This window comes from Pleurodeles waltl, chromosome 11 (assembly GCF_031143425.1).
Source record: "Pleurodeles waltl isolate 20211129_DDA chromosome 11, aPleWal1.hap1.20221129, whole genome shotgun sequence".
Lineage (NCBI taxonomy): Eukaryota > Metazoa > Chordata > Amphibia > Caudata > Salamandridae > Pleurodeles > Pleurodeles waltl.
Window position 1 is genome coordinate 408,148,061 of NC_090450.1, and position 26,734 is coordinate 408,174,794.

The following is a 26,734-nucleotide window of genomic DNA, read 5'->3' on the forward strand; positions in this document are numbered from 1 at the left end:
AAGTTGTGTACTTACCTATGAAAATTAGCTATGAAACTACATGTTCGATGGCATCTGTCGCTGTAGATACACATGTTGTGCATAGCCCGCCATCTGGTGTTGGGTCGGAGTGTTACAAGTTGTTTTTCTTCAAAGAAGTCTTTCGAGTCACGGGACCGAAGGACTCCTCCTCTTTGTCTCCATTGCGCATGGGCGTCGACTCCATCTTCGATTGTTTTCTTTCCGCCATCGGGTTCGGACGTGTTCCTTTCGCTCCGGGTTTCGGAACGGAAAGTTAGCTAAATATCGGAAAATTACGTCGGTATTGTTGCGTTCGGGATCGGCTTAGTTAGAATCAACACCGAATCGAAGAGTGAAGAGCTCCGGTACCCTTCGGGGTAGTTTTCGATCCCCCGTCGGGGCCTGGTCGGCCCGACCGCGTGTGAAACAACGCTGATGGAACGGACCCCGTTCCGTTTCTGTCCTAAATGCCACAACAAATACCCGTATACAGACCAACATTTGGTCTGTAACCTGTGCCTGTCGCCAGTGAAGAGACTTGCGAGGCCTGTCGTGCGTTCCGGTCCCGAAAAACACTCCGTGACCGTCGAGCCAGAAGACTGCAGATGGCGTCCACGCCGACAGCTCACCGAGAGTTCGAGGAACAAGAGGAAGAAGGAACCTTCTCGATCCATGACTCGGACTCCGAGGAATTAGACGAACAAAAAACTGTGAGTAAGACGTCGAAGCCAGCACACAAGAAAAGTGACAAGGCCCAGGGGACGCCACTGCCACCAGGCCATGGCTCGACCCATAAATTCGGTGACCGACCATCGGCACAGAAAAAGGCCGAAATGGTGCCGAGATCGTCCGACTCCGGTCGAGACACCGGCACGCAGCCTTCTCGGGACCGAGACAGTGCTGCTGAAAAACGTCGACGTCGAGATAGCGGAGCCGAAACTGCTCGACGCAGAGACAGCGGCACCGAGGAAGATCGACGCCGAGAGGGTTCGACTCCGAAAAAGAAGGTCACCTCGGAGCCGAAAAAGAGTACAGACAGGGTTTCGGTGCCAAAACGACCCGCAACCGACCCAACTACCGGTTCCTATTCAGAGGAGCAATCACTGTCCTCTCAGCTGCGAAAGCATAGATTTGAGGAAGAGTTGCAATCCACCGAAGTGGACCACACTCAGAAACGTATCTTTATACAGGAAGGAACAGGGAAAATAAGCACCCTTCCCCCTATTAGAAAAAAAAGATTGGAGTTTCAGTCAGACCAAGCACCACAAACGAAAATGGTGAAAAAGGTAACTCCGCCACCCTCTCCTCCACCTGTAACTAACGTTTCACCGGCACAAACTCCATCACATTCCCCGGCTCACACCACCATGAGCCAAGGTGACCAGGACCAAGACGCTTGGGACTTATACGACGCCCCAGTGTCGGACAACAGTCCAGAGGCGTATCCTACAAAGCCCTCACCACCGGAAGATAGCACAGCATACTCACAAGTGGTGGCTAGAGCAGCAGAGTTCCACAACGTGTCCCTACACTCGGAACCAGTCGAGGATGATTTCTTATTCAACACCCTCTCCTCCACCCATAGCTCCTACCAAAGCCTGCCTATGCTCCCAGGAATGCTTCGGCACGCAAAGGAAATCTTCAAGGAGACGGTCAAGAGTAGAGCAATAACACCAAGAGTGGATAAGAAATATAAAGCACCTCCCACAGACCCTGTTTTCATCACCTCACAGCTGCCACCAGATTCCGTCGTAGTAGGAGCAGCTCGCAAGAGAGCCAACTCCCACACATCTGGGGATGCACCACCCCCAGATAAAGAGAGCCGCAAGTTCGATGCAGCCGGAAAGAGAGTTGCAGTACAAGCTGCAAACCAGTGGCGCATCGCTAACTCTCAAGCACTACTTGCGCGCTATGACAGAGCCCATTGGGACGAGATGCAACACCTCATTGAGCATCTACCCAAAGAGCTACAAAAAAGGGCGAAACAAGTGGTTGAGGAAGGACAGAACAAATCTAATAATCAGATACGCTCCTCTATGGATGCAGCGGACACAGCTGCAAGAACAATTAACACATCTGTGACTATAAGAAGGCACGCATGGCTACGAACGTCTGGTTTTAAACCAGAGATACAGCAGGCAGTGCTCAATATGCCATTCAATGAGAAACAACTGTTCGGACCAGAAGTGGACACGGCAATTGAGAAATTCAAAAAGGACACTGACACTGCTAAAGCCATGGGCGCACTCTAATCCCTGCAGAGCAGAGGCACTTACAGCACCTTCCGCAAAACAACCTTTAGAGGAGGGTTTCGGGGTCAGGCCACACAAGCCAGCACCTCACAGGCAACACCGTCCAGCTACCAGGGACAGTACCAAAGGGGAGGCTTTCGGGGCCAATACAGAGGACAATTCCCTAGGAATAGGGGAAAATTTCAAAGCCCCAAAACCCCTACAACCAAACAGTGACTCACATGTCACTCATCCCCTCCACACAACACCAGTGGGAGGAAGAATAGGTCAGTATTACCAAGCATGGGAGGAGATAACTACAAACGCTTGGGTCTTAGCAATTATCCAACATGGTTATTGCATAGAATTTCTACGAATCCCTCCAAACATACCACCAAAAGCACAGAATTTATCAAAACAACATTCAGACCTTCTGGAAATAGAAGTTCAAGCATTATTGCAAAAGAACGCAATAGAACTAGTACCAAAGACACAAATAAACACAGGAGTTTATTCACTGTACTTCCTAATACCAAAAAAGGACAAAACACTGAGACCAATCCTAGACCTCAGAACACTAAACACCTACATCAAATCAGAACACTTTCACATGGTCACGCTACAAGAAGTGTTACCATTGCTAAAGCAACAGGACTACATGACCACCTTAGATCTCAAAGACGCGTATTTCCACATACCAATACATCCGTCGCACAGGAAATACCTAAGGTTCATATTCAAAGGAATACATTACCAATTCAAAGTATTGCCCTTCGGTTTAACAACTGCACCAAGAGTCTTCACAAAGTGCCTAGCAGTAGTGGCTGCACACATCAGAAGGCAGCAAATACACGTATTCCCGTATCTAGACGACTGGCTAATCAAGACCGACTCACTGACAAGGTGCTCCCACCACACAGATCAGGTCATACAAACCCTCTACAAACTCGGTTTCACCATCAACTATGCAAAATCACACATTCTGCCGTGCAAGGTACAACAATACCTAGGAGCCACAATAGATACAACAAAGGGAATAGCCACTCCAAGTCCACAAAGGGTTCAAAATTTCCAAAAGATTATACAACGCATGTATCCAACACAAAAAATACAGGCGAAGATGATATTACAACTACTAGGCATGATGTCCTCATGCATAGCCATTGTCCCACACGCACGGTTGCACATGCGGCCCTTACAACAGTGCCTAGCATCACAATGGTCTCAAGCACAGGGTCAGCTTCTAGATCTGGTGTTGATAGACCGCCTAACATACCTCTCGCTTCTATGGTGGAACAACATAAATTTAAACAAAGGGCGGCCTTTCCAAGACCCAGTGCCACAATACGTGATAACAACAGATGCTTCCATGACAGGGTGGGGAGCACACCTCAATCGCCACAGCATACAAGGACAATGGGACGTACATCAAAGAAAGCTGCATATAAATCACCTCGAACTACTAGCAGTTTTCCAAGCATTAAAAGCATTTCAACCAATCATAACTCACAAATACATTCTTGTCAAAACGGACAACATGACAACAATGTATTATCTAAACAAACAGGGGGGGACACACTCGACACAGCTGTGCCTGCTGGCACAAAAAATATGGCAATGGGCAATTCACAACCACATTCGCCTAATAGCACAGTTTATTCCAGGGATCCAGAATCAACTTGCAGACAATCTCTCTCGAGATCACCAACAGGTCCACGAGTGGGGAAATTCACCCCCAAATTCTAAACACTTACTTCAAACGTTGGGGAACACCTCAAATAGACTTATTTGCAACAAAGGAGAACGCAAAATGCCAAAACTTCGCATCCAGATACCCACACAGGCAGTCTCAAGGCAATGCCCTATGGATGAACTGGTCAGGGATATTTCGTACGCTTTTCCCCCTCTCCCTCTCCTTCCATATCTAGTAAACAAATTGAGTCAAAACAAACTCAAACTCATACTGATAGCACCAACGTGGGCAAGGCAACCATGGTACACAACACTGCTAGACCTATCAGTAGTACCCCACATCAAGTTGCCCAACAGGCCAGATCTGTTAACGCAACACAAACAACAGATCAGGCATCCAAACCCAGCATCGCTAAATCTAGCAATCTGGCTCCTGAAATCCTAGAATTCGGACACTTAAACCTCACACAAGAATGTATGGAAGTCATAAAGCAAGCCAGAAGACCATCCACTAGACACTGCTATGCAAGCAAATGGAAAAGATTTGTTTGCTACTGCCATCATAATCAAATTCAACCGTTACACGCATCTCCAAAAGATGTGGTGGGTTACTTACTACACTTACAAAAATCGAACCTGGCCTTCTCTTCCATTAAGATACACCTAGCAGCGATATCTGCATACCTGCAGATTACCCATTCAACTTCACTATTTAGGATACCTGTCATTAAAGCGTTTATGGAAGGCCTCAAAAGAATTATACCACGAAGGACACCACCCGTTCCTTCATGGAACCTCAACATCGTCTTAACAAGACTCATGGGTCCACCCTTTGAACCTATGCACTCTTGCGAAATACAATTCCTAACATGGAAAGTTGCATTTCTCATCGCCATCACATCTCTAAGAAGAGTAAGTGAAATTCAGGCGTTTACAATACAAGAACCTTTTATCCAACTACACAAAGATAAAGTAGTCCTAAGGACCAATCCTAAATTTTTGCCAAAGGTTATTTCACTGTTCCACCTAAATCAAACGGTAGAGCTACCAGTGTTCTTCCCACATCCAGATTCCATAGCTGAAAGGGCACTACATACATTAGACGTCAAAAGAGCACTCATGTACTACATCGACAGAACTAAAAACATCAGGAAAACTAAACAACTGTTTATTGCATTTCAAAAACCTCACGCAGGAAACCCAATATCGAAACAGGGTATAGCCAGATGGATAGTTAAGTGCATCCAAATCTGCTACCTTAAAGCAAAAAGACAACTGCCCATTACACCAAGGGCACACTCAACCAGAAAGAAAGGCGCTACCATGGCCTTCCTAGGGAATATTCCAATGCACGAAATATGTAAGGCAGCCACATGGTCTACGCCTCACACATTTACCAAGCACTACCGTGTAGACGTGCTATCAGCACAACAAGCCACAGTAGGTCAAGCCGTACTAAGAACCTTATTTCAGACTACTTCCACTCCTACAGGCTGAGCCACCGCTTTTGGGGAGATAACTGCTTACTAGTCTATGCACAACATGTGTATCTACATCGACAAATGCCATCGAACTGAAAATGTCACTTACCCAGTGTACATCTGTTCGTGGCATCAGTCGCTGAAGATTCACATGTGCCCACCCACCTCCCCGGGAGCCTGTAGCCGTTTGGAAGTTAGCTTCAACTTTGTACATTTGTAAATATATTAAATCTTAGATAGGTACATACTTATTCACTCCATTGGATGGGCACTATTACTAACAAACAACTCCTACCTCACCCTCTGCTGGGAAAACAATCGAAGATGGAGTCGACGCCCATGCGAAATGGAGACAAAGAGGAGGAGTCCCTCGGTCCCGTGACTCGAAAGACTTCTTCGAAGAAAAACAACTTGTAACACTCCGACCCAACACCAGATGGCGGGCTATGCACAACATGTGAATCTTCAGCGACTGATGCCACGAACAGATGTACACTGGGTAAGTGACATTTTCATTTTGTTTTCCTCCCATAGGATAACATTGAAGACTGTTTACTTTATAGCAAAGTTCTTTGGTTCAAATAATATATAAAAGCAACTGTTGACTAAATTGGTCTTGGATTTATTCTTTGAGTGTCTCTTATTTATTGCCTCGGTAAGTACAACAAAAGCTTAACACGACTCCTTGATAAGCCTAACTACTTGCCTATACTACAAAAAAAAGAGCACTATACCTATCTTTCCGCAAACCTTTGGGGATCCACTGGACTCTCGGCACAGTGTACTCTATTTTAGTGCACTATATAGACAGCCATCTTCCTACACTGTCCTTGTATTAAAAAAAAAACCTACCTCTGTGCCATATTGAGCAGAGGAGCACTTCCACTGGGATTATCCTGGAACGCTGCACACACTTCCCAAGATGCAACTTGGCTTACTCTGATGCTGATTCCGACCTCTACCCGCACGGGACAATAGCCTGTACTACACCAAACCAGCTCCCTGGCTTCCCAATACATCTTAGCCAGGTATTAGGGGTCAGGCTATCCCAATTGATCTGGCAGAGGGTACTATGCTCTCAATAGTATAGTTAGTAACAGATAGGAGTGTACCAACAAAATAACATTATCATGGATGAACTGTTTATCTTTTTCACCATTTTCATAATGCTGGGTACCATGCTTTGTCTCATTTGCCTCATCACAGCTCATGTTTTCTATGCAAGAATAAGACTGTTGCAATCAATGTTCTAAAATACATTTTCGCATCTTTCTTGTGTCTCATCCTGGGTTCACATAGTGACAATGAAAGGGAAAATCTATTGCCACAATGTCCTTGGGAATCTGAGTAGTAATGTTCGAGGTTGCAGATACCATCTGGTACTCTGGTGTATTTAGGGGTTCAGATGGGGCACTGTGAGCTAGGAACCGTAACAACATTTCCCGATAGTATATGTGCAACAAGTCCCTCTACGCTGATATTTATTGTGACCTACTTGATTTGAAAAAACTGTGTAACAGAAGAGGAGGATTCAAGTGCATTTGATGCCCTGCCTTAGAAGAAAAGCCAACATAACAGGGACATAAAACATTCCCACAGCCACCATGGCATGTCTGGCATCAGCCCTCACAAAATCAGAGGCAATGTTAAAGGCAATATTTGCTTCTAAACTCTAGTACTTCCAGGTTGGGGTTCTTCACCTACTATTGCCCTTCCCCATCCACAAGCACTTGTTGATGGAAGACTGAGATTCTTCACTTTGATGTGAGAAAAGAATCTCAGACATATAAGTGTTCGATACTATGACAGATTGCTACTGCATTTGAGTTTGATCAAATATCGTGTCACTCCCCATCACTGAACATCAAGACCAAACTTGATAATTTAATGAGAGGAAGTTACTTTATTGAGCTCAACTGGAGTCTCATTCACAAAAAGGAAAGATGTCTTTATTTACTTAATTTTCCTATTCCCTAAAAAGGTGCAAAACTGAGACTAATTTTGAATCTCTGAACTCTCAGTAGATAAGTTTGAAGTTTACTTTTCCCAATGACAACTTTGCAAAGATGTTATTCCACTATTCCAGGAATAATTCTTCATCTTGACCCTTGACTTCCAAGACCCAAGTAACTCACCATAAGTACCTGAAACATTTGAGAAGTTCCAAGGATACTCCGTGCACTGTACTTGCTTAAGGATAAATTCAGTTCCACAGTTATTAGAGGCTTTCTTTTGACAGTTTATAGTGGCTTAATTTTGCCCTGCAACCATTCCAATATGTCCATTTCTGGATGACTGACTCATCAGGGGTAAGATACTTCATCCGTGCTGGTACTAATTATGCAGTCCTTGCATTATTTCGCAGTGTTGGGTTCTGTGTTAATTTACCTTAACCTCTCAACAAAAAAGGAATTATTTTGGGGCAACTTTAAACTGTAAGGTGGCTACAGCTTATTACAGAGGGACAGGTGCATTCCCTGACAATGAGGATGGTTTTTCATATTTCGATATGATGGTCTTGTGCATTGCTGTGGTTTCCAGTGCAAGGCTGCATGCTCAGGCACTCCTGAAGGTTTATCAGTTAGAGGATCATGTACACTGGAATATTAGGTGGATGTAGTGTTGGTAACATCCTATGTTCAGAACTAAGTGTGATGGTGGACTTATTTAAAGACCTCACGTGACCCATACACCAAAGACGTCATCAGCAAATCTGGACCTTGAAGGATGAGCATGTACTTGGCAGTGTGTTGGAACTTTAAGCACTCATCTCGGCATTTGCAGCCTTCCAAAAATTAGTATTTGGGTGAAGTCTTATTTGAACAGAAACATGACAACAGTGCACTATCTAGAGATGCAGGGAGGGCTGTCTCTCTCTCACTATTGAGAATAGATGCAGAGACAGTGGTGTATTTAGTCAGAACATATGCTACAGGGAGCAAATTATATCATAGATAGGCTAAGTAGAGATGACAAAGAAACATGCAACTGTGGATACACACCACCACTCTACAAACATAGTTCAGTGAGTAAGGTACACAGGAGATTTGATCTCTTTGCAAGAACAGAGAATACAAAATGCTAAAACGTCTCCTTCAGGTTTCCACAACACTGAACCCAAGAAATGGTCCAGGAGCAAGTTAGTGCTGTTGTGAGAAGCCGCACTCCACTTACGCCACTCTCTGGGCCATGTGCCAAGATTATTCCTATTGTTAATGCTGGGGTTAGAAATGGGGATAATGGGCAAGGAACACATTCGTTTTATTATCTGAGTAAGCAGCGGCATGTGTGAGAAGATAATCATTAAGTTTGAGTTTAGGGATAGGGCACTGGTTTGTTTTTGTAAGAGTTATTGTTGGGGTTAGAAGTACTGGATTGTATTTGTATTTGGGCAAAGATTGGGTTTCCTTAGGTTTAGAATGAGTTTAGATTCAAGGTTAGGGTTTGGTACGTGTGAGGTAAGGATCTGAGTAATATTAGGCCTAGGATCGCAGGTTAGGGAAGAGGTAGAGTTCAATATTTCAATAGAATGGTAAGCAACTGAAAATCAGTACAGTTTTTCAAGGGATCTATTTCAACCTAATAGTTTTCAATGTTAGTGCTATCCATACCAAAATGTAGGTTTATCTTGAAATGGCGTTTGCAAAAAAGTTTACTTGAAATGGTATTTCCCTAAAATTATCCATGTCCACCCAGGAAATACACAGTGCATGGGCATTATTGAATGCAAGTAGCTTTTTAATTCATAACTTAGAAACATTAGATTAGTGAGCTGAGAAGTAGGTATGTGTTGTGAAAAATATAAATACCCCAGGATGTTTTTAGTTTTATTGCTGTTTAGCCTCTAAACACAGTGTATTTAGAGGCCTTTCTAAAGTCTTTATCATCTCTTGTTTTGCTTCTAGGGGATGGATGTCAGTCTTTTCAAGGAAGTCTACGAATCCTCAAATGTGAACTTCATTTTATCACATGCAATGTACTGCCGTGATGTTCTCAAGCTGAAGAAAGGACAAAGGGCTGTAATTAGTAATGGACGGGTGAGTCCTCCGTAATTGTATTTTGACACTAAGTCAAGTCAATATTACCGTCCTCATCTGTCTTCCTCGTTCCAGGCGTGACAGAATGAGCATTCTTGCTCCTGTGGCCAGAGATCACTCGATAAAATAAAAACACCTAATTGCTCCTGCCGATATGCCTGCCGCAGGAAAACCCTATCTTATGACCCATATAGATAGGGGTGACACGCTCAGACTTATTGTTCTCTAACCTGTGTTTCTAGGGTGGCGTCACCCAGTTAAGTTACACTTTATTTGTATATTATAATTGTTGATAACTTTTTTCTCTTTGCAGTGCCCAGCCTGCTGCAGCAGCCTATCAATTACATTTGCTACCATGAATATATTTGCAATGTGAGCAAGTTACATCTCTCCACACAGTGATTAGGAAGTAGATTCTGCTCATGTTCTCTATTCCTTCTCTGGCTTGGTTGAGCCAACGATATCAAAGTGCAGAATTAATTTATAGCATGTGAAGAATGATGCTCCCGTTACTGGGTCCTGGTTGCTAGGCAACAGGGTAATTCTCTAAAAAGCCAGTTTTGTCTTTTTAAATCAGCTATATGAATGATTAACAATGGAGAAAAATGGTAAGAGAGACAGTGTTTCTGAAATGACTTCTGTGGAGGAGGAGACTTCAGTGGACACAGTGCAATCAGGCCCTGATCTCGTAGCCTCGATCCATGGTTAATAAACCTGTGAAATCAGCTTTTGCAGCTCGGAGGGTTAGAAGGTGCCCAGGCCTCCTTTTTCTAAAGACCCAGAGTCTGATCACTCGGATGAGTATGTTCAAAGAGACAGATGTATTCAGGGCCCCCAATTAAAGAAGGTGATCATCCACTTCAGACAAAGCCTTTCTTTTGGGGATTCCTCAAATTCAGTGTGTGGCCAGTACCCTGAACCCTAGGAGGCTTCGGAAAGTGAGAAGTGCACCTGGCTTACTCCCTGCAGCGGCTTTGGCAATTCCAGGAGAACATCATGACAAAAAAAGATGGGGACAAGGATTCCGGGAGCAGGAAGAGAAAGGTGAAATTCTCTGACAAGAAGCTCCTGTATGAGGAATGTGTCTCCCATATGGAGCAACGTTTTGGGACGGCCTCCTTCGCAGTACCAGAGAGCCAAAAGACAATAATCCGGACTAGCATCCTTAGGTGTCACCCAGAGGACCATTCCAGAGAAATGCAAGACAAGGTACGACCTGCGATCTCGCACTATTGAGAAGGTGGCCACCAGGATGGGTGATGGTCATGGAACAAGTGGGGGCTTCTCAAAACACCCACCTCCCATGCCAATGGAGGCACTAATCGAGGGGACCCTGGAACCAAAGGGTGAGGCAGGAGTATATGATAGTGACACCTCCAATACTGCAGGCACCAGTCAGGGTAAATCCTCTTCCCTTTACTTACTTTATATAACATTGTTAGCAAGTCCAAAAACAAACCTCATAACATAAATAGCTCCATGTAGATGCTAGTCCTACCCCGGCAATGCATTATGGGAGTTGTAGTACACCAGTTGCTTGCTGCACTGTGTACTGATGACCACACCAAACATATATGTACATCATAAATAAAAAACATGTATTTACTCTAACAATATACATGCATTTCCCAGATCACACCCAGGATGTGTCAGAAGCATGTAATGCTGAAAGGCCTACAGATAAGCATGTTGATGTAGATCCCACAACGTCACCATCTACTCAGCCAATCACAAATTCCTACTGCCAGGAGTGCAGCCATATCACCACTGCCCGATTTTGTGGACAGTGACAACGGACAATTGCAGAGCAGGGACTCCACAACATCGATGGGCAGGACACACAAACCGCGCAGAAGCCAACAACCAACAGCCCGCAGTGTGTATATGTCAATCAACATGTCAGAGAGATCTCCTCTGTTTGGTGGCTCGAAGAGGTCTATCATCTCCGCACAGCTCCTGCAAACTAAATAAATAAGGATGTTGAATAGGCATCTGAAGCAAATGTCTAGGCGAGGCAGTAAGTGGAGAAAGGGCAGGAAAGGTGCCTAGCTGCAGCGGTGGAGCACCATGTGCAGCAACAGAGGCACAGGCAGAACTTGGTAAGGTTTGATTCCTTGACAGAGTCCATCAAACGATTGGCAGTAGCCACCAACACACTAGCAAGGTGGACTTTGAACATAAAGACTGGCTTCGGGGCACTGCTGGCAAGAAGTTGCACGTGGGACAGTGCAGGCGATCACCGTCCTTGAGAATATACTGTGCCACAACATCTGTATCCCCAACATCCTGCACCAATCTAAGAGCGTAAAGTGCTCTAGCCTCAGTGGCACATCCATTCAGGACGCATGCAGTTACAGGCATTCAAGCCAACACTTATGGCAGTGACATCTCAAAAGTCACACAGCGTAGTGCTGCTGACAACACATCCAAATCCGGAGGCCAAAAGAAGTGGACCACTTTACACTCAAAGGAGTGAGTCACCTTTTTTGCCTTATATACTTTGTTGCATTTTTGTCACTCTGTTAAATTCACAAGGATACAGTTGATCCTTGATTTGAAACAGTGTTGATGCTACCTGAATAATAGTTGGTGTCTCAGGCACCAAGCATTACCATTAGTTGTGCTGTCTCACTATTAGATGTTTTAATTACTCTTACCTCACAAATAGTTGTTGGTGATCTTTGTGCGTCGTGCTCACCCTTCTGCTGCACGTATACCCTCCTGCTGCACCTGTAGTGGTGGTAACACATCTTCAGAGATGGAGTCAGGCTCTATGGGGATGTCATGCAGATCCTTCTTCATGGCAATATTTTGCAGAATGGCATGTCACAATAATCTTGCAGCACATCTCTGGTCTGTACAGTAGTGCACAGCCAGTCTTGTGTAGGGAGGGAATACAGGACTTCAGGATCCAAGAGTTCCTCTCTATGATGGCACCTATTGTTCTGTGTGCCCTGTTGTACTGCCTTTCAATTCTTGTCCTTAGTCAGGTATGGTATGAGTATTTAGGGATGCAACACAAATGCACTGTAGCCTTAAGATCATGAGAAGGGAAATCATTAGGTCACATAACGCACACCATCCTGGCCACTGTATTCATTGACTGTGCAATTATTTTGCCTAGTAGGAAACCATCGCCAAATTTACCTTGTGAAAGTCGGCTGTGTATTCCACTGTGGCAGAACATGAATGAGCTGTGGGTGCTGCCAAGGAATCTGGCCACAAGGTCTGTTATGATACAGAAGGCATTACACTCTACCTGCACATTGAGTGTGAGCTTTTTCTCTTCCTGTAAATGAACTCATTTGCTGAGGAGGGATATACGGCCAAATGTGTGCCATCAACACAGCATGACATTGGGGAACTCTGCTACCCTGTCGCACATCAGTTTGGTTTGTTGCAATAATTGGGGGGGCATTTGGAAAAGATATATCTTTGTTCAGTTTGCTCGCTGTGTTGTCCAGAAACCTGCAAAAGAACCTTTACGAGGCACTTTGTGACACCCCACTGCTATGACCCCTTGGTAACTACCAGAAGCTAAGAGGTGTAGGCACATGTGATGAGTTTGTGTTGCTTCTGAGTGTTGGAATATGTTGCTGTGGTCGTAACTCTGCAATTAAAACAAGAAATACCTGACTATTGAGTCTGTACTTCTCATAAATATCCTCCTCAGTCTGTTCAAACAGGGTGACCCTCATCCTAAAATCCTTTCCTGTTTCCTCCTCCTCGCTCTCCCAGACAAAATCCTCCTCCTCCTCGACAGGACATACAAAGCCGCCACTGTGAAAGAGCCTGATGCATTTTGAGTGCCTTTTTATATTTTGAACCTGGTTACCACCTGATCTGATTCAATGCAATTGCATTTCCTAAATGGACATTTTGCGACTAGGCGCAAGTAGGAAATCCTTTTTACGTACAGTTAGCAATTCGCAATTAGGAAATCCCTATTTGCGATTTCCTATTTTACAATTTCCAGAATGCTATTTCTACACGGTAGGAATCACATTTTACACCGCTGCACATGGCTTTTGCACATAACAAAACTGCATTTTGCATTTACTAAAGGCCCAAAATTGTGATTTGCACTGTTAGGAAATGCAAAATGCCATCGTACATATGGCCCTTAGTCCCTTCTCAGCCATCGGCCTTTCAATGGAAATAAAGGTATTTGGTTCCCAGTTGGAAGATTTAATTAAAAAATCCATAGGGGATTGAAAGCTACTGGCACCAGTGAGACCTCCTTCAAAAGTTAATGGCTTTGGTTTCTGCAGAGCTTTTGGGCAGACTACTTCAAATAGGGGTGCCAACCTGCCCTTTTGTCACAGGAGACATGGCTGTGGTGGTCCCTTCACTGAGAAATCCCAGCAGCAAGAAGCAGCTCCTTCAGCACATCCAAAATCCTTACTATCCGTCACCGGTGGGAGGAGGAATCAAATCTTTTTTATGTGGCTTGGAATTCGGATGTTTTAGATGCATGGTGTAAGGAAATGCCTCTTTGTGTATGGTTACCCCCAGTGTTGTGGACTGATGCTGCTGGTTTTTTCACTTAAAGTGCACCGAGGCCTGCTAACCAGTCGTCTTTTTCTGTGCCCTGACCTTATGCAGTGAATGTTTGATTGGCTTATACCCAGTTGGCATAAGCTAACTTACGTGTAAGTCCTTAGTTTATTGTACTCGGGTACCCAGGGTCTGATTGTGCCACCCTGGGTATAATAGAAGTAAAACATTGCTCCTAGTCTGCCACTATAGACTGGAAGGGCAGTTCTGAAATGCGAACTCAACGTTGCCATTTAAAGTTATGGCAAAGCCAAGCAGTCCATTTTATTGAACATAAGTCACATCCAAGGCAGGCCTAACGAGCTGTAAGGCAGTGTGCTATATGTTATAAAGTAGAATGTGTGTTTAAAATGCTCCAACAATAAAAAAAAAACACCATTGTTGTTTTTATTGTGGAAAAGGCCAATAGTCCCATTAGTGAGTGCAGGGTGTCAGGCTGCCACCAGAGGCTTTCTGACTTCTAACTGGGACTGCTAAAGGTGATACAGAAAGGTATCAAGCAACTCTGTAAATTAAGCCCAACGTGATGTTCAAGTTGAAGTTAATGTAGCTGGTGTATTGCGCAACTTCTAGGAAGTTGCCACTTTGTTGCCCTAAATCTCCTGTGCCTATCCACGGCTGCACACAAGTTTCTCCTTTAGACAGCTTTCTGCAAACGTGGGGAGACGTGCAAGTGACTCCCAAGAAAGAGCACAATAGTAGCCTGTGCAGGACAGAGGTGTTACCTCTCCCTGGCAGAAAGACACACAGGTTTTGGCCAAAAAAGTGAGCTTCAAAGGTGAAATCACCTTTGAAGAGCAAATAGGGAACACTTGGGAGAGGGGCAGCCCTATTGTTGAGGTAGACAGGCTGGCCCTCCGGAAGGGTAAACCGGTTGCCAGACTGGTTTTCCATGGCTGTGTAGCCCCCCAGCAGCAACAACACGGTTCAGCTAGGGTAATCTGGGCGCTGTAGGAAGTTGGCTCTGTAAATACTATCTCAAAGTAAAAGATAGTGTGCATGGAGTCCAAGGGGTCCCCTTAAAGGTATAATAGTGGCAAAATTAGATAATTCTAATGCTCTATTTTGTGGTAGTGTGGTCGAGCAGTAGGCTTATCAGAGGGTAGTGTTAAGCATTTGTGTACACACACAGGCAATAAATGAGGAACACCCACTCAAAGACTTAACTCCAGGCCAATAGTTTTTATGTAGAAAAATATATTTTCTTAATTTATTTTTAGAACCACAAGTTCAAGATTTTAGGTAGATACATAAAATGCAAGGTACTCCACACAGGTAAGTTAGGAACTTTGAATTAGAGCAATAACATATTCAGTTTTTGTTACAATGGCAATAACCTATTTTAAAAGCAGGAAGTGCATACATCAACAGTTCCTGGGGGAGGTACGTATTGGTTAGATTGTGAGGTAAGTAAGACACTTACAAGTCTCAATTCCTGGGCATAAGCAGCCCACCGGTGGGGGTTCAAGGCAACCCCAAAGATACCACACCAGCGGCTCAGGGCCGGTCAAGTGCAGACGTCAAAGAGGAGCCCAAAACACATAGGCGCCTATGGCGAACAGGGGTGCTCTGGTTTCAGTCTGCCAGCAGGTAAGTACCCCGTCCTCGGGGGGCAGACCAGGGGGGTTTTGTAGAGCACTTGGGGGGGGGAGGGGACACAAGTAGGCACACAAAACACACCCTTAGCGGCACAGGGGCTGCCGGGTGCAGTGTGCAAAGCAAGCGTTGGGTTTTATATAGGAAACAATGGAGGGACCCGGGAGTCACTCTAGCGGTGCAGGCAGGCACAGGGGGGGATTCTCGGGCCAGCCACCACCTGGGCTAGGCAGAGGGTCGTCCGGGGGTCACTCCTGCACTGAGATTCGGTTCCTTCTGGTCCTGGGGGCTGCAGGTGCAGTGCTTGGTCCAGGCGTCGGGTCCCTTGTTACAGGCAGTCGCGGTCAGGGGGAGCCTCTGGATTCTCTCTGCAGGCGTCGCTGTGGGGGTCTAGGGGGGTCGTCTCTGGCTACTCACGGGGTCGCAGTCGCCTGGGAGTCTTCCCTGTGGTGTTTGTTCTCTGGATCTCGAGCTGGGGGCGTCGGGTGCAGAGGGTGAAGTGTTACGCTTCCGGCGAGAAGAGTGAGGTCTTCGAAGATTGTAGAAAAGTTGCAAGAATGTTGCTGTTTGTTGAGCAGAGCCGCAGCTCACGGGAGTTTCTTGGTCCTGGGGTTCAGGGCAGTCCTCTGAGGCTTCAGAGGTCGCAGGTCGCTGGTCCCTGTTGAATGCGTTGCTGTTGCAGTTTTTCGAGTCAGGAGACAGGCTAGTAGGGCTGGGGCCAAAGCAGTTGTCATCTTCCATCGTCTCTGCAGGCTTGCAGGTCAACAGTCCTCCTTCTTTGGTTCAGGTTGCAGGAATCTGATTTCCTGGGTTCTGGGCTGCCCCTAAGTACTGAATTTAGGGGTGTGTTTAGGTCAGGAAGGTAGTAGCCAATAGCTTGTGTCTTTGTGTCTTCTCCCTGAGGGGAGGGGGGCACATCCCTATTCCTATTGGGGGAATCCTCCAACATCAAGATGGAGGATTGCTAAAGGCAGGGGTCACCTCCGCTCAGGACACCCTAGGAGCTGTCCTGACTGGTGGGTGACTCCTCCTTGTTTTTCTCATTATCTCCCCTGGACTTGCTGCCAAAAGTGGGGGCTGTGTCCAGGGGGTGGGCATCTCCACTAGCTGGAGTGCCCTGGTGCATTGTTTCACGAAGCCTGAGCCTTTGAGGCTCACTGCTAGGTGCTACTGTTCTTGCAGGGGGAGGTGTGAAGCACCTCCACCCAGAGTAGGCTTTGTTTCTGGCCTCAGAGGGCTCAAAGGCTCTCACTCCTTGGGTCAGAAACTCGTCTCGCAGCAGCAGGCTGGCACAGACCAGTCAGTCCTGCACTGAAGGATTGGATAACATACAGGGGACATCTCTAAGATGCCCTCTGTGTGCATTCTCTTTTATAAATCCAACACTGGCATCAGTGTGGGTTTATTATTCTGAGAAGTTTGATACCAAACTTCCCAGTATTCAGTGTAGCCTTTATGGAACTGTGGAGTTTGTTGACAAACTCCCAGACCATACATTAATTTGGCCACACTGTACTTACAAGTTCTAAGATTAGACTTAGCTACCTGAGCAATATGCCCCTACAGTGTCTATGCCCTCACCTGTGGTATAGTGCACCCTGCCTTAGGGCTGTAAGGCCTGCTAGAGTGGTGACTTACCTATGCCACAGGCAGTATTTTGTGTGCATGGCACCCTGAGGGGGATGCCATGTCGACTTTGCCTTTTTCTCCCCACCATCACACACAGTCTGCAATGGCAGTGTGCATGTGTTAGGTGAGGGGTCCCTAAGGGTGGCACAACCCATGCTGCAGCCCTTAGAGACCTTCCCTGGTCACAGGGCCCTTGGTACCACTGGTACCTTTTACAAGGGACTTATCTGTGTGTCAGGGGTGTGCCAATTGTGGAAACAATGGTACATTTTTAGTGAAAGAACACTGGTGCTGGGGCCTGGTTAGCAGGGTCCCAGCACACTTCTCAGTCAAGTCAGCTTCAATATCAGGGAAAAAGTGCGGGGTAACTGCAACAGGGATCCATTTTCCTACATGCACAGAGAGAGGAGTTCTGCCATGTTGGAAGTTGGCAGAATGGTGCATCCTGGGCTTGTCAGATGCCACACTTCGCAGTAAGTGGTCTTCATGAGGGAGGGTACCTGGTGGACGAGTGGATAGAAGCCACATTCTACTACTGGGCTAGCATAAGGAAGAAGGAACTGTATCTTGCTCATGGAGAAGTCATCTACAGAGCTCAGCCGAAGCAAGATACTCCAAGGGTCAGTTGGCTGAACTTCTATTTGCAGTATAGGGCCACAACAGCTGAAGAAGCCTGCTGAGGTGTGTTGGTAGCCCAAATCTTCAAGCAGCCATTTCTCGTCTGTGCAGTACCAGAGATCAAAACCCAGCGCAGAAAGTTGTACCAAGGTTTGCTGAACCTGGGAGAGTCCTCACAATGCAACATGGTCACCCAGAAGACAAGTTATCAACAAGGAAAGGATTTGGCTGTAACCGGGACACTGGGCGATTGGACCAAGGAGTTAGCCTTAGGGTGGACCCCCATTAACTACATCACATCCAAAGCATCCTAGAGAAACCTATATTCCTTGCATCAGAACTACCTCCATTGGAACCTTTCGCAAAGGGATACAAGTCTCTGAAACTACCTGAAGACTACTACTTCCTCTGAGGTAATTGTTCTGAGGACCTTGCTGGCACCCCTGTCTGCCTTCCTGTGTATTTCATCACTTAAAGCAACTCAAAGTAACTGCATTGATAATTACCCAAGTTTCTTTAAAAAAAAGATTCTAAGTTTCTAATTCATTGAATTTGCTAGTGCTAGTTTGCGGTTAAGTGAAAGTGCATCGACTACAAGAGTTTTCACTAAGTCTTTGACACCTCAAGTGGGCACTCTGCGCTCCTTGGGATTATTTCCATACCTCGATACCTGGCTAATATGGGCCTCTTTTTTTTCCCCAAGGGTCATGAGGTGGTACAGTTAGTCTGCGACTGTCCGGTACAACATGGATTTCTCCTCAACACAGTCAAATCACATCTAGGACCGGTCCAGGAATTTGATTTACAGGAGCTTCATTGAAGACCAATCTGGGGAAAGTGTTTCTTCCCTCTTCACTTCAACAGAAACTGTTGAACGGGTTAAGCCTCATGCTACAATTTTGATAGGCCACAGCGAGGTAGTAGATGACAGTTCAGAGCTGCATAGCATCCTTGTCTCTGGTCACCTAGGTTCAACTTCATCTGTTCCATCTAGTATACCATCTGTTATCTTGTTCAGACCTGACCTCGCAGGATTGAGGTAAGGATTCCTGCCCTTCCCTCTGTGGCACTGAAACTTCAGTGGTGGCTGGATCATTTGAATTCGGACATGGGTGTTGTTGCCTCTACCTCTAACTATAACAATAGATGCCAGTGGACTGGGGTGGGGAGGTACAATAGACGATCTTGCAGTTCAAGGGCTGTGGTTAGTGAAAGAGCACAACAACTAATTGAACTGAAAGGACATGGCTGCAGTCCATGGAGCCATTTTATTGTTTCCCTCTTGGATCAAGGACAAGACAAAGCAGATCAGAACCAGAGTCCACAAGGACGTATGTCATTTACCAGGGGAACACCAAAACCCCTCTCCTGGCCACTCTCATGGAACGGATTGGAGTGTGAGTGGACCAGAATCTCCTGTCACTATTTGTGATCAGCTTTCTGGAGAGGGAGAATTTGCATGGAGATCATTTGAGCTGCTCATTCCCCTCGTCAATAGATATGGCACTTAGACCTTGGATTTTTGTGTCATTGTGAGGAGATTCTGAACCCCTTGAGTGGATCTGTTTATTTCTCCCTAGGATGCACTTCTCTGCATGCAGATTTTGCTCCCTAATTCCATCCAGAGTCGCGTAGAGGGTGGATGTTCTGAGCTTCAGGTGGCCAAAGCAACTCCTTCATGCCTTTCCTCTCTTTCCCCTCATTGACCAAGTTTTGACCAAAGACAGGGAGGAAATAGTGTGGAGATATGTGGGTTGTAGTGCCAACCAGGACCCATCATGCTTGGTACCGACTATTTCAACAGATGGTGGTGGGCCTCCTGTGGATATTTCCAAAACACTCCCCCATTTTCCTTTGTGAAAGAGAAATCTCTATTACACCTCTCCCTGGGGGTCTGGAAGTTAAGAGGCAGAGATTAGGGGGTCTTCAGCAAAATAAAACCCTAAATTTGAAAAATTCCAGATGAGAATACTTTCAAAGTGTACAACAGACACTGGAAGAATTTTTCTACATAGTGACCTTTGAAGAATTTTTATCTTGTGACGGTGGAAAATATTCTGGAGTATCTTAGAGACAGGTTTTTATTAGGACCGGCCATTTCTACATTGTGCATTCAATCGGCTGCCGTGAGTGCCATAAGAGGTCCCTCACTGGCCAGTTTCACTCTTTAGGTTTCACGTCTTTTGAGCAGTTTCCACCTGAGGAGACTGATCGTTCATGCTCCTGTGCCTTCCTGGGTTTTGCCTCTGGTTTTAAGCGTCTTGCAGGCTTCTTTTGAACCTCTTTCCACTGTTTCCTTGAAGTATTCCACCCTAAACATAGTTTTTCTGTGATGGTGACTTCGGGATGGAGATTTGCGCCCTTTTAGCTCACAACCCTTATAAGATATTTTCAAGTGAAGTGGTTTTGCTCCCCAATGCAGACTTTTTATTAAAGATCCCTTCCTCTTTCCATCGGTTTCAAGATCTGTTCCTTACTCTTTTTTGTCCTACCCGTTGACAGGCAGGAGATCCTGTGAAATTCCCTAAATGTACACATGGCTCTATCAATTTACCTAGAAAAGACTTAGGCCCTCATTACGAATATGGCGGTCTGGGCCACCATGCCGGCAGTGGCGGTAATTACCACAATGGCGGTCCAGACCGCCATATAATAAATGTGGCAGAGCCGCCACTTTTGTAACTCTGCCACCAGGCAGCCTGGCGAGGGCTGAGATACATATCCGACAGGGCAGCGATGCAAGCAGCGCTGGCCGCCGGATAATGTTTCAAGTTCCGCCAACCTTTCCCTGGTGGTTTACCCTGCCAGGGAAAGGTTGTCGGAATGGGTGCATCGGGCCCCCCTGGGGGATCGCCCATGCAGTTGGCATGGGCAGTGCAGGGGCCCCATTCACAGACCCATTTCACGCATTTCACTGCAGCTGCACCTGCCACACTGCTACATTGCCGCCGGCTTCATGTGGAGCCAGTGTCAATGTTCAGGACCTGCATTCAGCTGGGCTGGCTGTCGGAAAACACTGTTTCCTCCAGCCGAGCCAGCTGAATCTTCATTATGTGGCCGACGGGGGGGTTCTGCGCGAGGGCGGTCTTCAGTTGACCCCTAGTGCTGAACTCAGCAGGTTTTCCTGCCAAGTTCATAATGACCGCCTAAATCTTTAAGGAAGGTAGACTCCTTATTTCCATCCTTTTATAAGCGCAATTGCCTCATGGCCTCCACTTTGAGTCTATGGGTAATACTAGTTATTTCGTTGACTTACCAAAAAGCTGAAGTTCCCAAGCCTAATAACGTTTAGGGTTGCTACTTTAAGGGCACTTCCTCTTCCTAGGCAGCTTCTTTAAAACATGTTTGTTCTGTGGCTACTTTGTCTTCCCCACATACCTTTATTTCACACTACAGGTTGCGAATGGGAGGTGCAATGACTTCATCTTTTGGCTCTGCAGGTTTGTCAGCGATCAAGTAATTGGTAGAGGCTATCTATTTGAATAAAGTCACTGCGCTGTTAAATTCAATTTCTGTGTGGTCTGATAAGAAAATGTTTTCTTGTTCTGTGGCTTAGGTATGCGCTCGTTCTGTCGTGGCTGGGGCAAGGAAGATTGACACACAGTGACACCTTGTGTTCACGATATTGGGTCTCTATACAGGGTCATGCGAAGAAGAAGAATGAAATAGGAGTATGCTGTTCTGTATCTGACTAGAATAGAATCACACTGCAGTCTGTGCAAGGTCACTTGGAGCCTGCGTTCTTAGGAACAAGTGCCCTCACACACCTGAAGATGGCATGCTTAATCATCAGCCTTGCTCCGCATTGGGCTGGTGCTGCAGTGCCCAACAGGCTCTACAAATGGGCTCTTTGCTGAAAATCATTTAATGGCCAGTGATGGACTGGAGTGATGGATGTGTGTCCAGTCAGTGGGTGAGAAGATTAGAGAAGATTTGACTTAGAATCAGCTAGACATGGTAAGAACTATGGGCCACAAGTACGTACCTTTTTTCTTGTTGCAAATGGTCCGGTTCACAGAATCGAGCCGTTTGCGACAAGAAAAAAGCATTTTGATATGTACAGACCCATTTTTTGCGAGTCTGTAATCTATTTACCGAATCACAAAAAGGGTTTTCGAGTTGCAATTAGGAAGGGTCGTTCCCTTCCTAATTGCGAGTCGCAGTCCGATGTATGACTGTTTTGTGACTGCAAATGCGGTCACAAAACAATTGCAATTAGCACCAGTCTCAAATTGGTGCTAACCCATTCGCAAAAGGGAAGGCGTCCCCCTTTGTGAATGGTAGCGAAAACATTTTTTCAGAGCAGGCAGGGGTCCCACGGACCGCACTGCCTGCTCTGAAAAAATGAAATGAAAACTTTTTATTTTTGTTTTTGAAATTAATTCCGTTTTCCTTTAAGGAAAACGGGCTGCATTTAAAAAAAATATATGTATATACTGCTTTATTTAAAAGCAGTCACAGACATGGTGGTCTGCTTTCCCCAGCAGGCCACCATCCCTGTGAGTGCCGCCATTCCCAGTGGGGTCGCAAATTGTGACCTACCTTGCGAATAGTCATGAGGTTGGTCATTTGCGACCCCATTGCGAATCACAGTTTCTTTGACACTGTTGTACATCAGGTTTTGCGACTCGCAAATTGCTATTTGCCAGTCACAAAACGTGATCTTCGTACATGTGGCCCTTTGTGTTTAATAGTGTTTCCTAATCAATGCTGCAATTAAAAAAATTTAAAAAAAAAGGCTGTAGGATATAACGATCCATTTCTCTTAAGTGCAAGTGTAGTAGGAAGAAGTAAGTGTACTTGAATGTTAGTTTTTGGGCGACAGGTTTCATGCCTAAGTGTGTCGAAGAATGATCGATTGGAACTTTATCAGGACTTCTATGCTCATCTACCTAATACTCACTGAGAGTGAGGAGCTCAAATATGTGTCACTATCCTCACCCTTGTGAATGGTGTGGAAATCCTACACCATGTAGTGAAATGAGAGCTCGCGTGTCTTTGCATGTATGCTAGTCAATAAAAAGTGACCTATATGAAAACACAAGAACGTGTATATATTGCAACTCTGATAAACTCATGCCATTGTGTATAACCATTAAACAAGTCACCCCACATCCATATGTAAAACAAATGTGATGAGTGAATATCCTGGCAAACACATGCACACTCGATAACAAGCGTGCACTCTGCATATCCAATGTAGTAGCTCACAAATGCGAGTATACACATGCATATGTAAATGAAGAAATTGCTCAACCTCCAGTTTATCCGCGAGGTCCCCGTGGATGACAAGCACGTGTCTCGCGTCAAGCCATTGTGTATGTTATTAGTAATGGTTGGTGGTTATCAGGTTGCTTACTATTGCGAGATAAAGTCCCCCAGGAAGGCCGGGTTCCCAACCCTACTTACTTGTGCTCCTCGATCCATAGGGTTATTAACCTACCCCTCTCCTCCTATACAAAGATAGGAGGAAAGAGAAACTGGGGAGGAATTATAGGTCCCAGGGCAGGAGAGGGACTATTGCTGTTTCACGGGAGGCCAACCTGGATGCAGCACCTGTAATCAACCTATAACGTCGCTCGGCAGCCACCATCGGAGCTGAGGGAGGCTCATGCCCATCGTGGGCGTCAGTCTAAACAAAATGGGCACTGAGGAAAGACATCTCGTAGAGGTACACGTCGCTCTGAACACAAGAACATGGGCTAGGGCACTCTTTGATACAAACGTTTGTAAACGGTAGACAAGCGCATTTTGATCGAAAATGTCAGCGGCAGTCTGGTGTTATCATCAGTCTACCATCAGGCTATTGTTAATAGCAGGAGTGAATAAGTGGCATGCAAGTAGTATGTCCCATGTTTATGGAAAAAGTTGTTCTTGCTTAAAACCCATAAATACCAAGAGTAATGGCACAGAACTAACTTGTGTCGGTCTAGTCGAGAATGTCAAGGACAATATTTTATAAATTAAATATAATAGTATTGTGTTTCTCCATATAATATAATGTAAAAAAGGGTAGAATGAGGAAGAGGTCACCCACCAAAGGGGCAGTATAGAACGTAGTTTAAATTGGAATCTCAGTCTTTTATATTCATCTGTGGTGTCAAATTCTAATGATATATTGGTGCAGAACCTAAACACCTGATTCATGCAATTAAATACTGTACAAGACTATTATGTGATGTTTCTAGATGGTAACTAAGATAATGGCAGTGCATGGCGTGCCCACTAATGTGACTAACATAACAGTTCAGCTGTTATTTTAACTTCTCTCCGTTAAAGGACAGGACAAAGTCTAGGATATAAAATGATATGCAACGCACTGTATGCATTTTTCCCTATGGAATTCTTCACTGTGTAATGGCCTTAGTTATGATGAAAACCTAGTGACCATAGTTGCCAAAACTTGTAAGCAGAAACATGTTGACTATTGTGAACCATGGATAGGATTATAATGTCCCTTTGGGTTTTAATCTTTTAAATGTGGGACATCAGTAAAACATTTATAGACCAACTAATAAAGAATTTCACTAGTCATGGCCATTCATAATTAGCATTCAAATGATAGACCCACTCTTATAACAGCTCATTTAGGAGGGCACACAAAGAGCTTGAATAAGGTCCAGCTTGAACTTCAAAATGAGGAGCAAACCTATGATGAAGCGTGCCCTTTGTGTGAGTGAGTTTGCATCTATTTTTTTGTTCAATTATAGAAGAGGACAGACCAGGATTACAAATTATTGTAGCTACTCCGAATAATCCATCACAGTTTGTAATGGGATATATAGTTTTATAGTTGTTTCAAGAGATCGAAGTTCTATGGTCCAAATCTCTTATCCTTTAGAATGCCCTTTCCTATGCAATCGTGGGTTATCAGATGGGATGTGGACCAATTTTGCCCCAAATCAAAGTCTTGAATTTATAAAAGATTGAAACTCTACTTTGTATCCAAGTGTACGATTCCGGGTTTGTGATTTATGATAGTTTGTAATTTAGAATTAATCCATTAGGTTAGGATGGTGAATCCATGGTTATTTATTGGTGCTCATTTCAAATAGAGTTCATAGACATTTGAACAGAGAGCCCAAAGTTATTTATTGATGTCCATTTTAAGCAAGGAACGTAGACTTTGAGCAGAGAGCCGACACGTGTTTCATCCCCTTGGTGGGTCTACCTGGGGCTTTTTCAAGGCTGCAAAATATATATATGATAAGGGGTCAGTATTTGAGGAGGCTATTAAAGGCAAGAGGGTTTGTTACATGCATGTTCTTTGTTGTGATATAGAAAGTAAAAGTACCTTGTGAGTCCGGTATGGGTGTAGAAAGGGAGAGATACTTGAGGGCACCACCCTGTGAAAGAGGGTATAGGCAAAATCAAAAAGAAAAATGAATACATTTATAAATGAAAAAAAATTGTTGTGACCAGATTTTCAACCGTTATTGTTAGTTAATTAGGTATGGTGAGGTATACAGTCGATTAGTCATTCTCTACTAATTATGGGTGAATCATGCATGTATAGGTGTGCTATTAGTTAGTATGGCAGATGCTGGCGTGGGATAGTTAGTAGCATTATTGTATTTATGTGCATTATCACAGGATTCATTTATTATTTTTGTGTTTTCAGTAGGTGACTAAGAAAGACAAGTCATACCTAATAATCGTCATCAGAGTAGGTCCTTTGTTTGGAAAACATATTAGTTGTTCAGTATATTCAGTCTGTTTTTTAACAAATTGTAGTATACAGTATCAATACTGATTATGTAGGACTCATCCTATTGCAGGTAAATATGCCAATAAATGGTAGTAACAGGGTCATATGTTTTTCTATTCATGAGCATAAAATATTGCAGATCTTGTGATAAAGAGCACATTTGTAAAAGAATTTCAGAGGTGACATGTCTACATGTACTGGAAAAATTAAGACAAGCCAAATGCCCAAGAGAGGGTACTAGTAAACAGTAATTTCTTCACAACAAAACGTTTTCTCAAAATAAGCATAGAGCAACATTTAGGGCCTGATTCTAACTTTGGAGGACGGTGTTAAACCGTCCCAAAAGTGGCGGATATACCACCTACCGTATTACGAGTTCCATAGGATATAATGGACTCGTAATACGGTAGGTGGTATATCCGCCACTTTTGGGACGGTTTAACACCGTCCTCCAAAGTTAGAATCAGGCCCTTAGTGTAGTAGTTATTCTAAATTAAATCAGAAACTGTGTCTCGATTTATGTTCCAGTGGTATGTTTGTCACGGCTTGTTTCAAAATTAAGTAATCTGCAAACAGTTTGATCCGTAGTGCATCAAGGCATACTGAACATTACAGTGAAATATGCAACTTGCAGCTCTGTAATAAACTGACATGTTATTCTGTCTTTGTGAACAAAAGGGACTTACTGACGCGATTACAAGTTGTTAGCCCTTTGTAGTCAGGCTGTTTACTGGTCTGAGAGTGGAGAGGATGTTTTTTGCCGACCAGCCATGTCCCGGGCTAAATCCCACGCTGATCTACGGAGTTTCTAACCAGTGCCATATTTGTTTAGCTCCAGGCTAGTTGTCCTTCTTTTGTTGTTTTAGCTCCAAGAAACATCTGTATTGAAGGATGTTATGACCACAGCCATCTTTAAAAGCACGTATATACGAAGGCTAAAGATTTATGGCTAGTGAGGCATTGTAATTGACAGTTTGCGCTGAAATAACCGTAAGGTGGATGTAAACACCTACCCTGTAATATATTAGGATGCCACTCTTAAGTTATGAAAGAAACCCCATTATAGTAATCGTAAATATTTTAGGATGTATGCCTGTGTTAGGGTAGCCCCTGTTATAGACAAAATCAGATTTGTATTATTAATATTAATATTATTAACACCCGAAGGTTTAACCTTATAAGTCC

General features: G+C 44.6%; 1 protein-coding gene across 3 annotated transcripts in view; it reads left to right on the top strand.

Annotated features, from left to right (window-relative positions):
- UGGT1 (UDP-glucose glycoprotein glucosyltransferase 1) overlaps window positions 1–26,734 on the top strand; it is a 1,185,714-nt gene that overhangs the window by 643,076 nt on the left and 515,904 nt on the right. For all 3 annotated transcript variants that reach the window (XM_069213734.1, XM_069213736.1, XM_069213735.1), the window contains one exon: window positions 9,310–9,441. In XM_069213734.1, coding sequence (XP_069069835.1) covers window positions 9,310–9,441 — 132 coding nt within the window. The remainder of the gene's footprint in view (window positions 1–9,309; window positions 9,442–26,734) is intronic.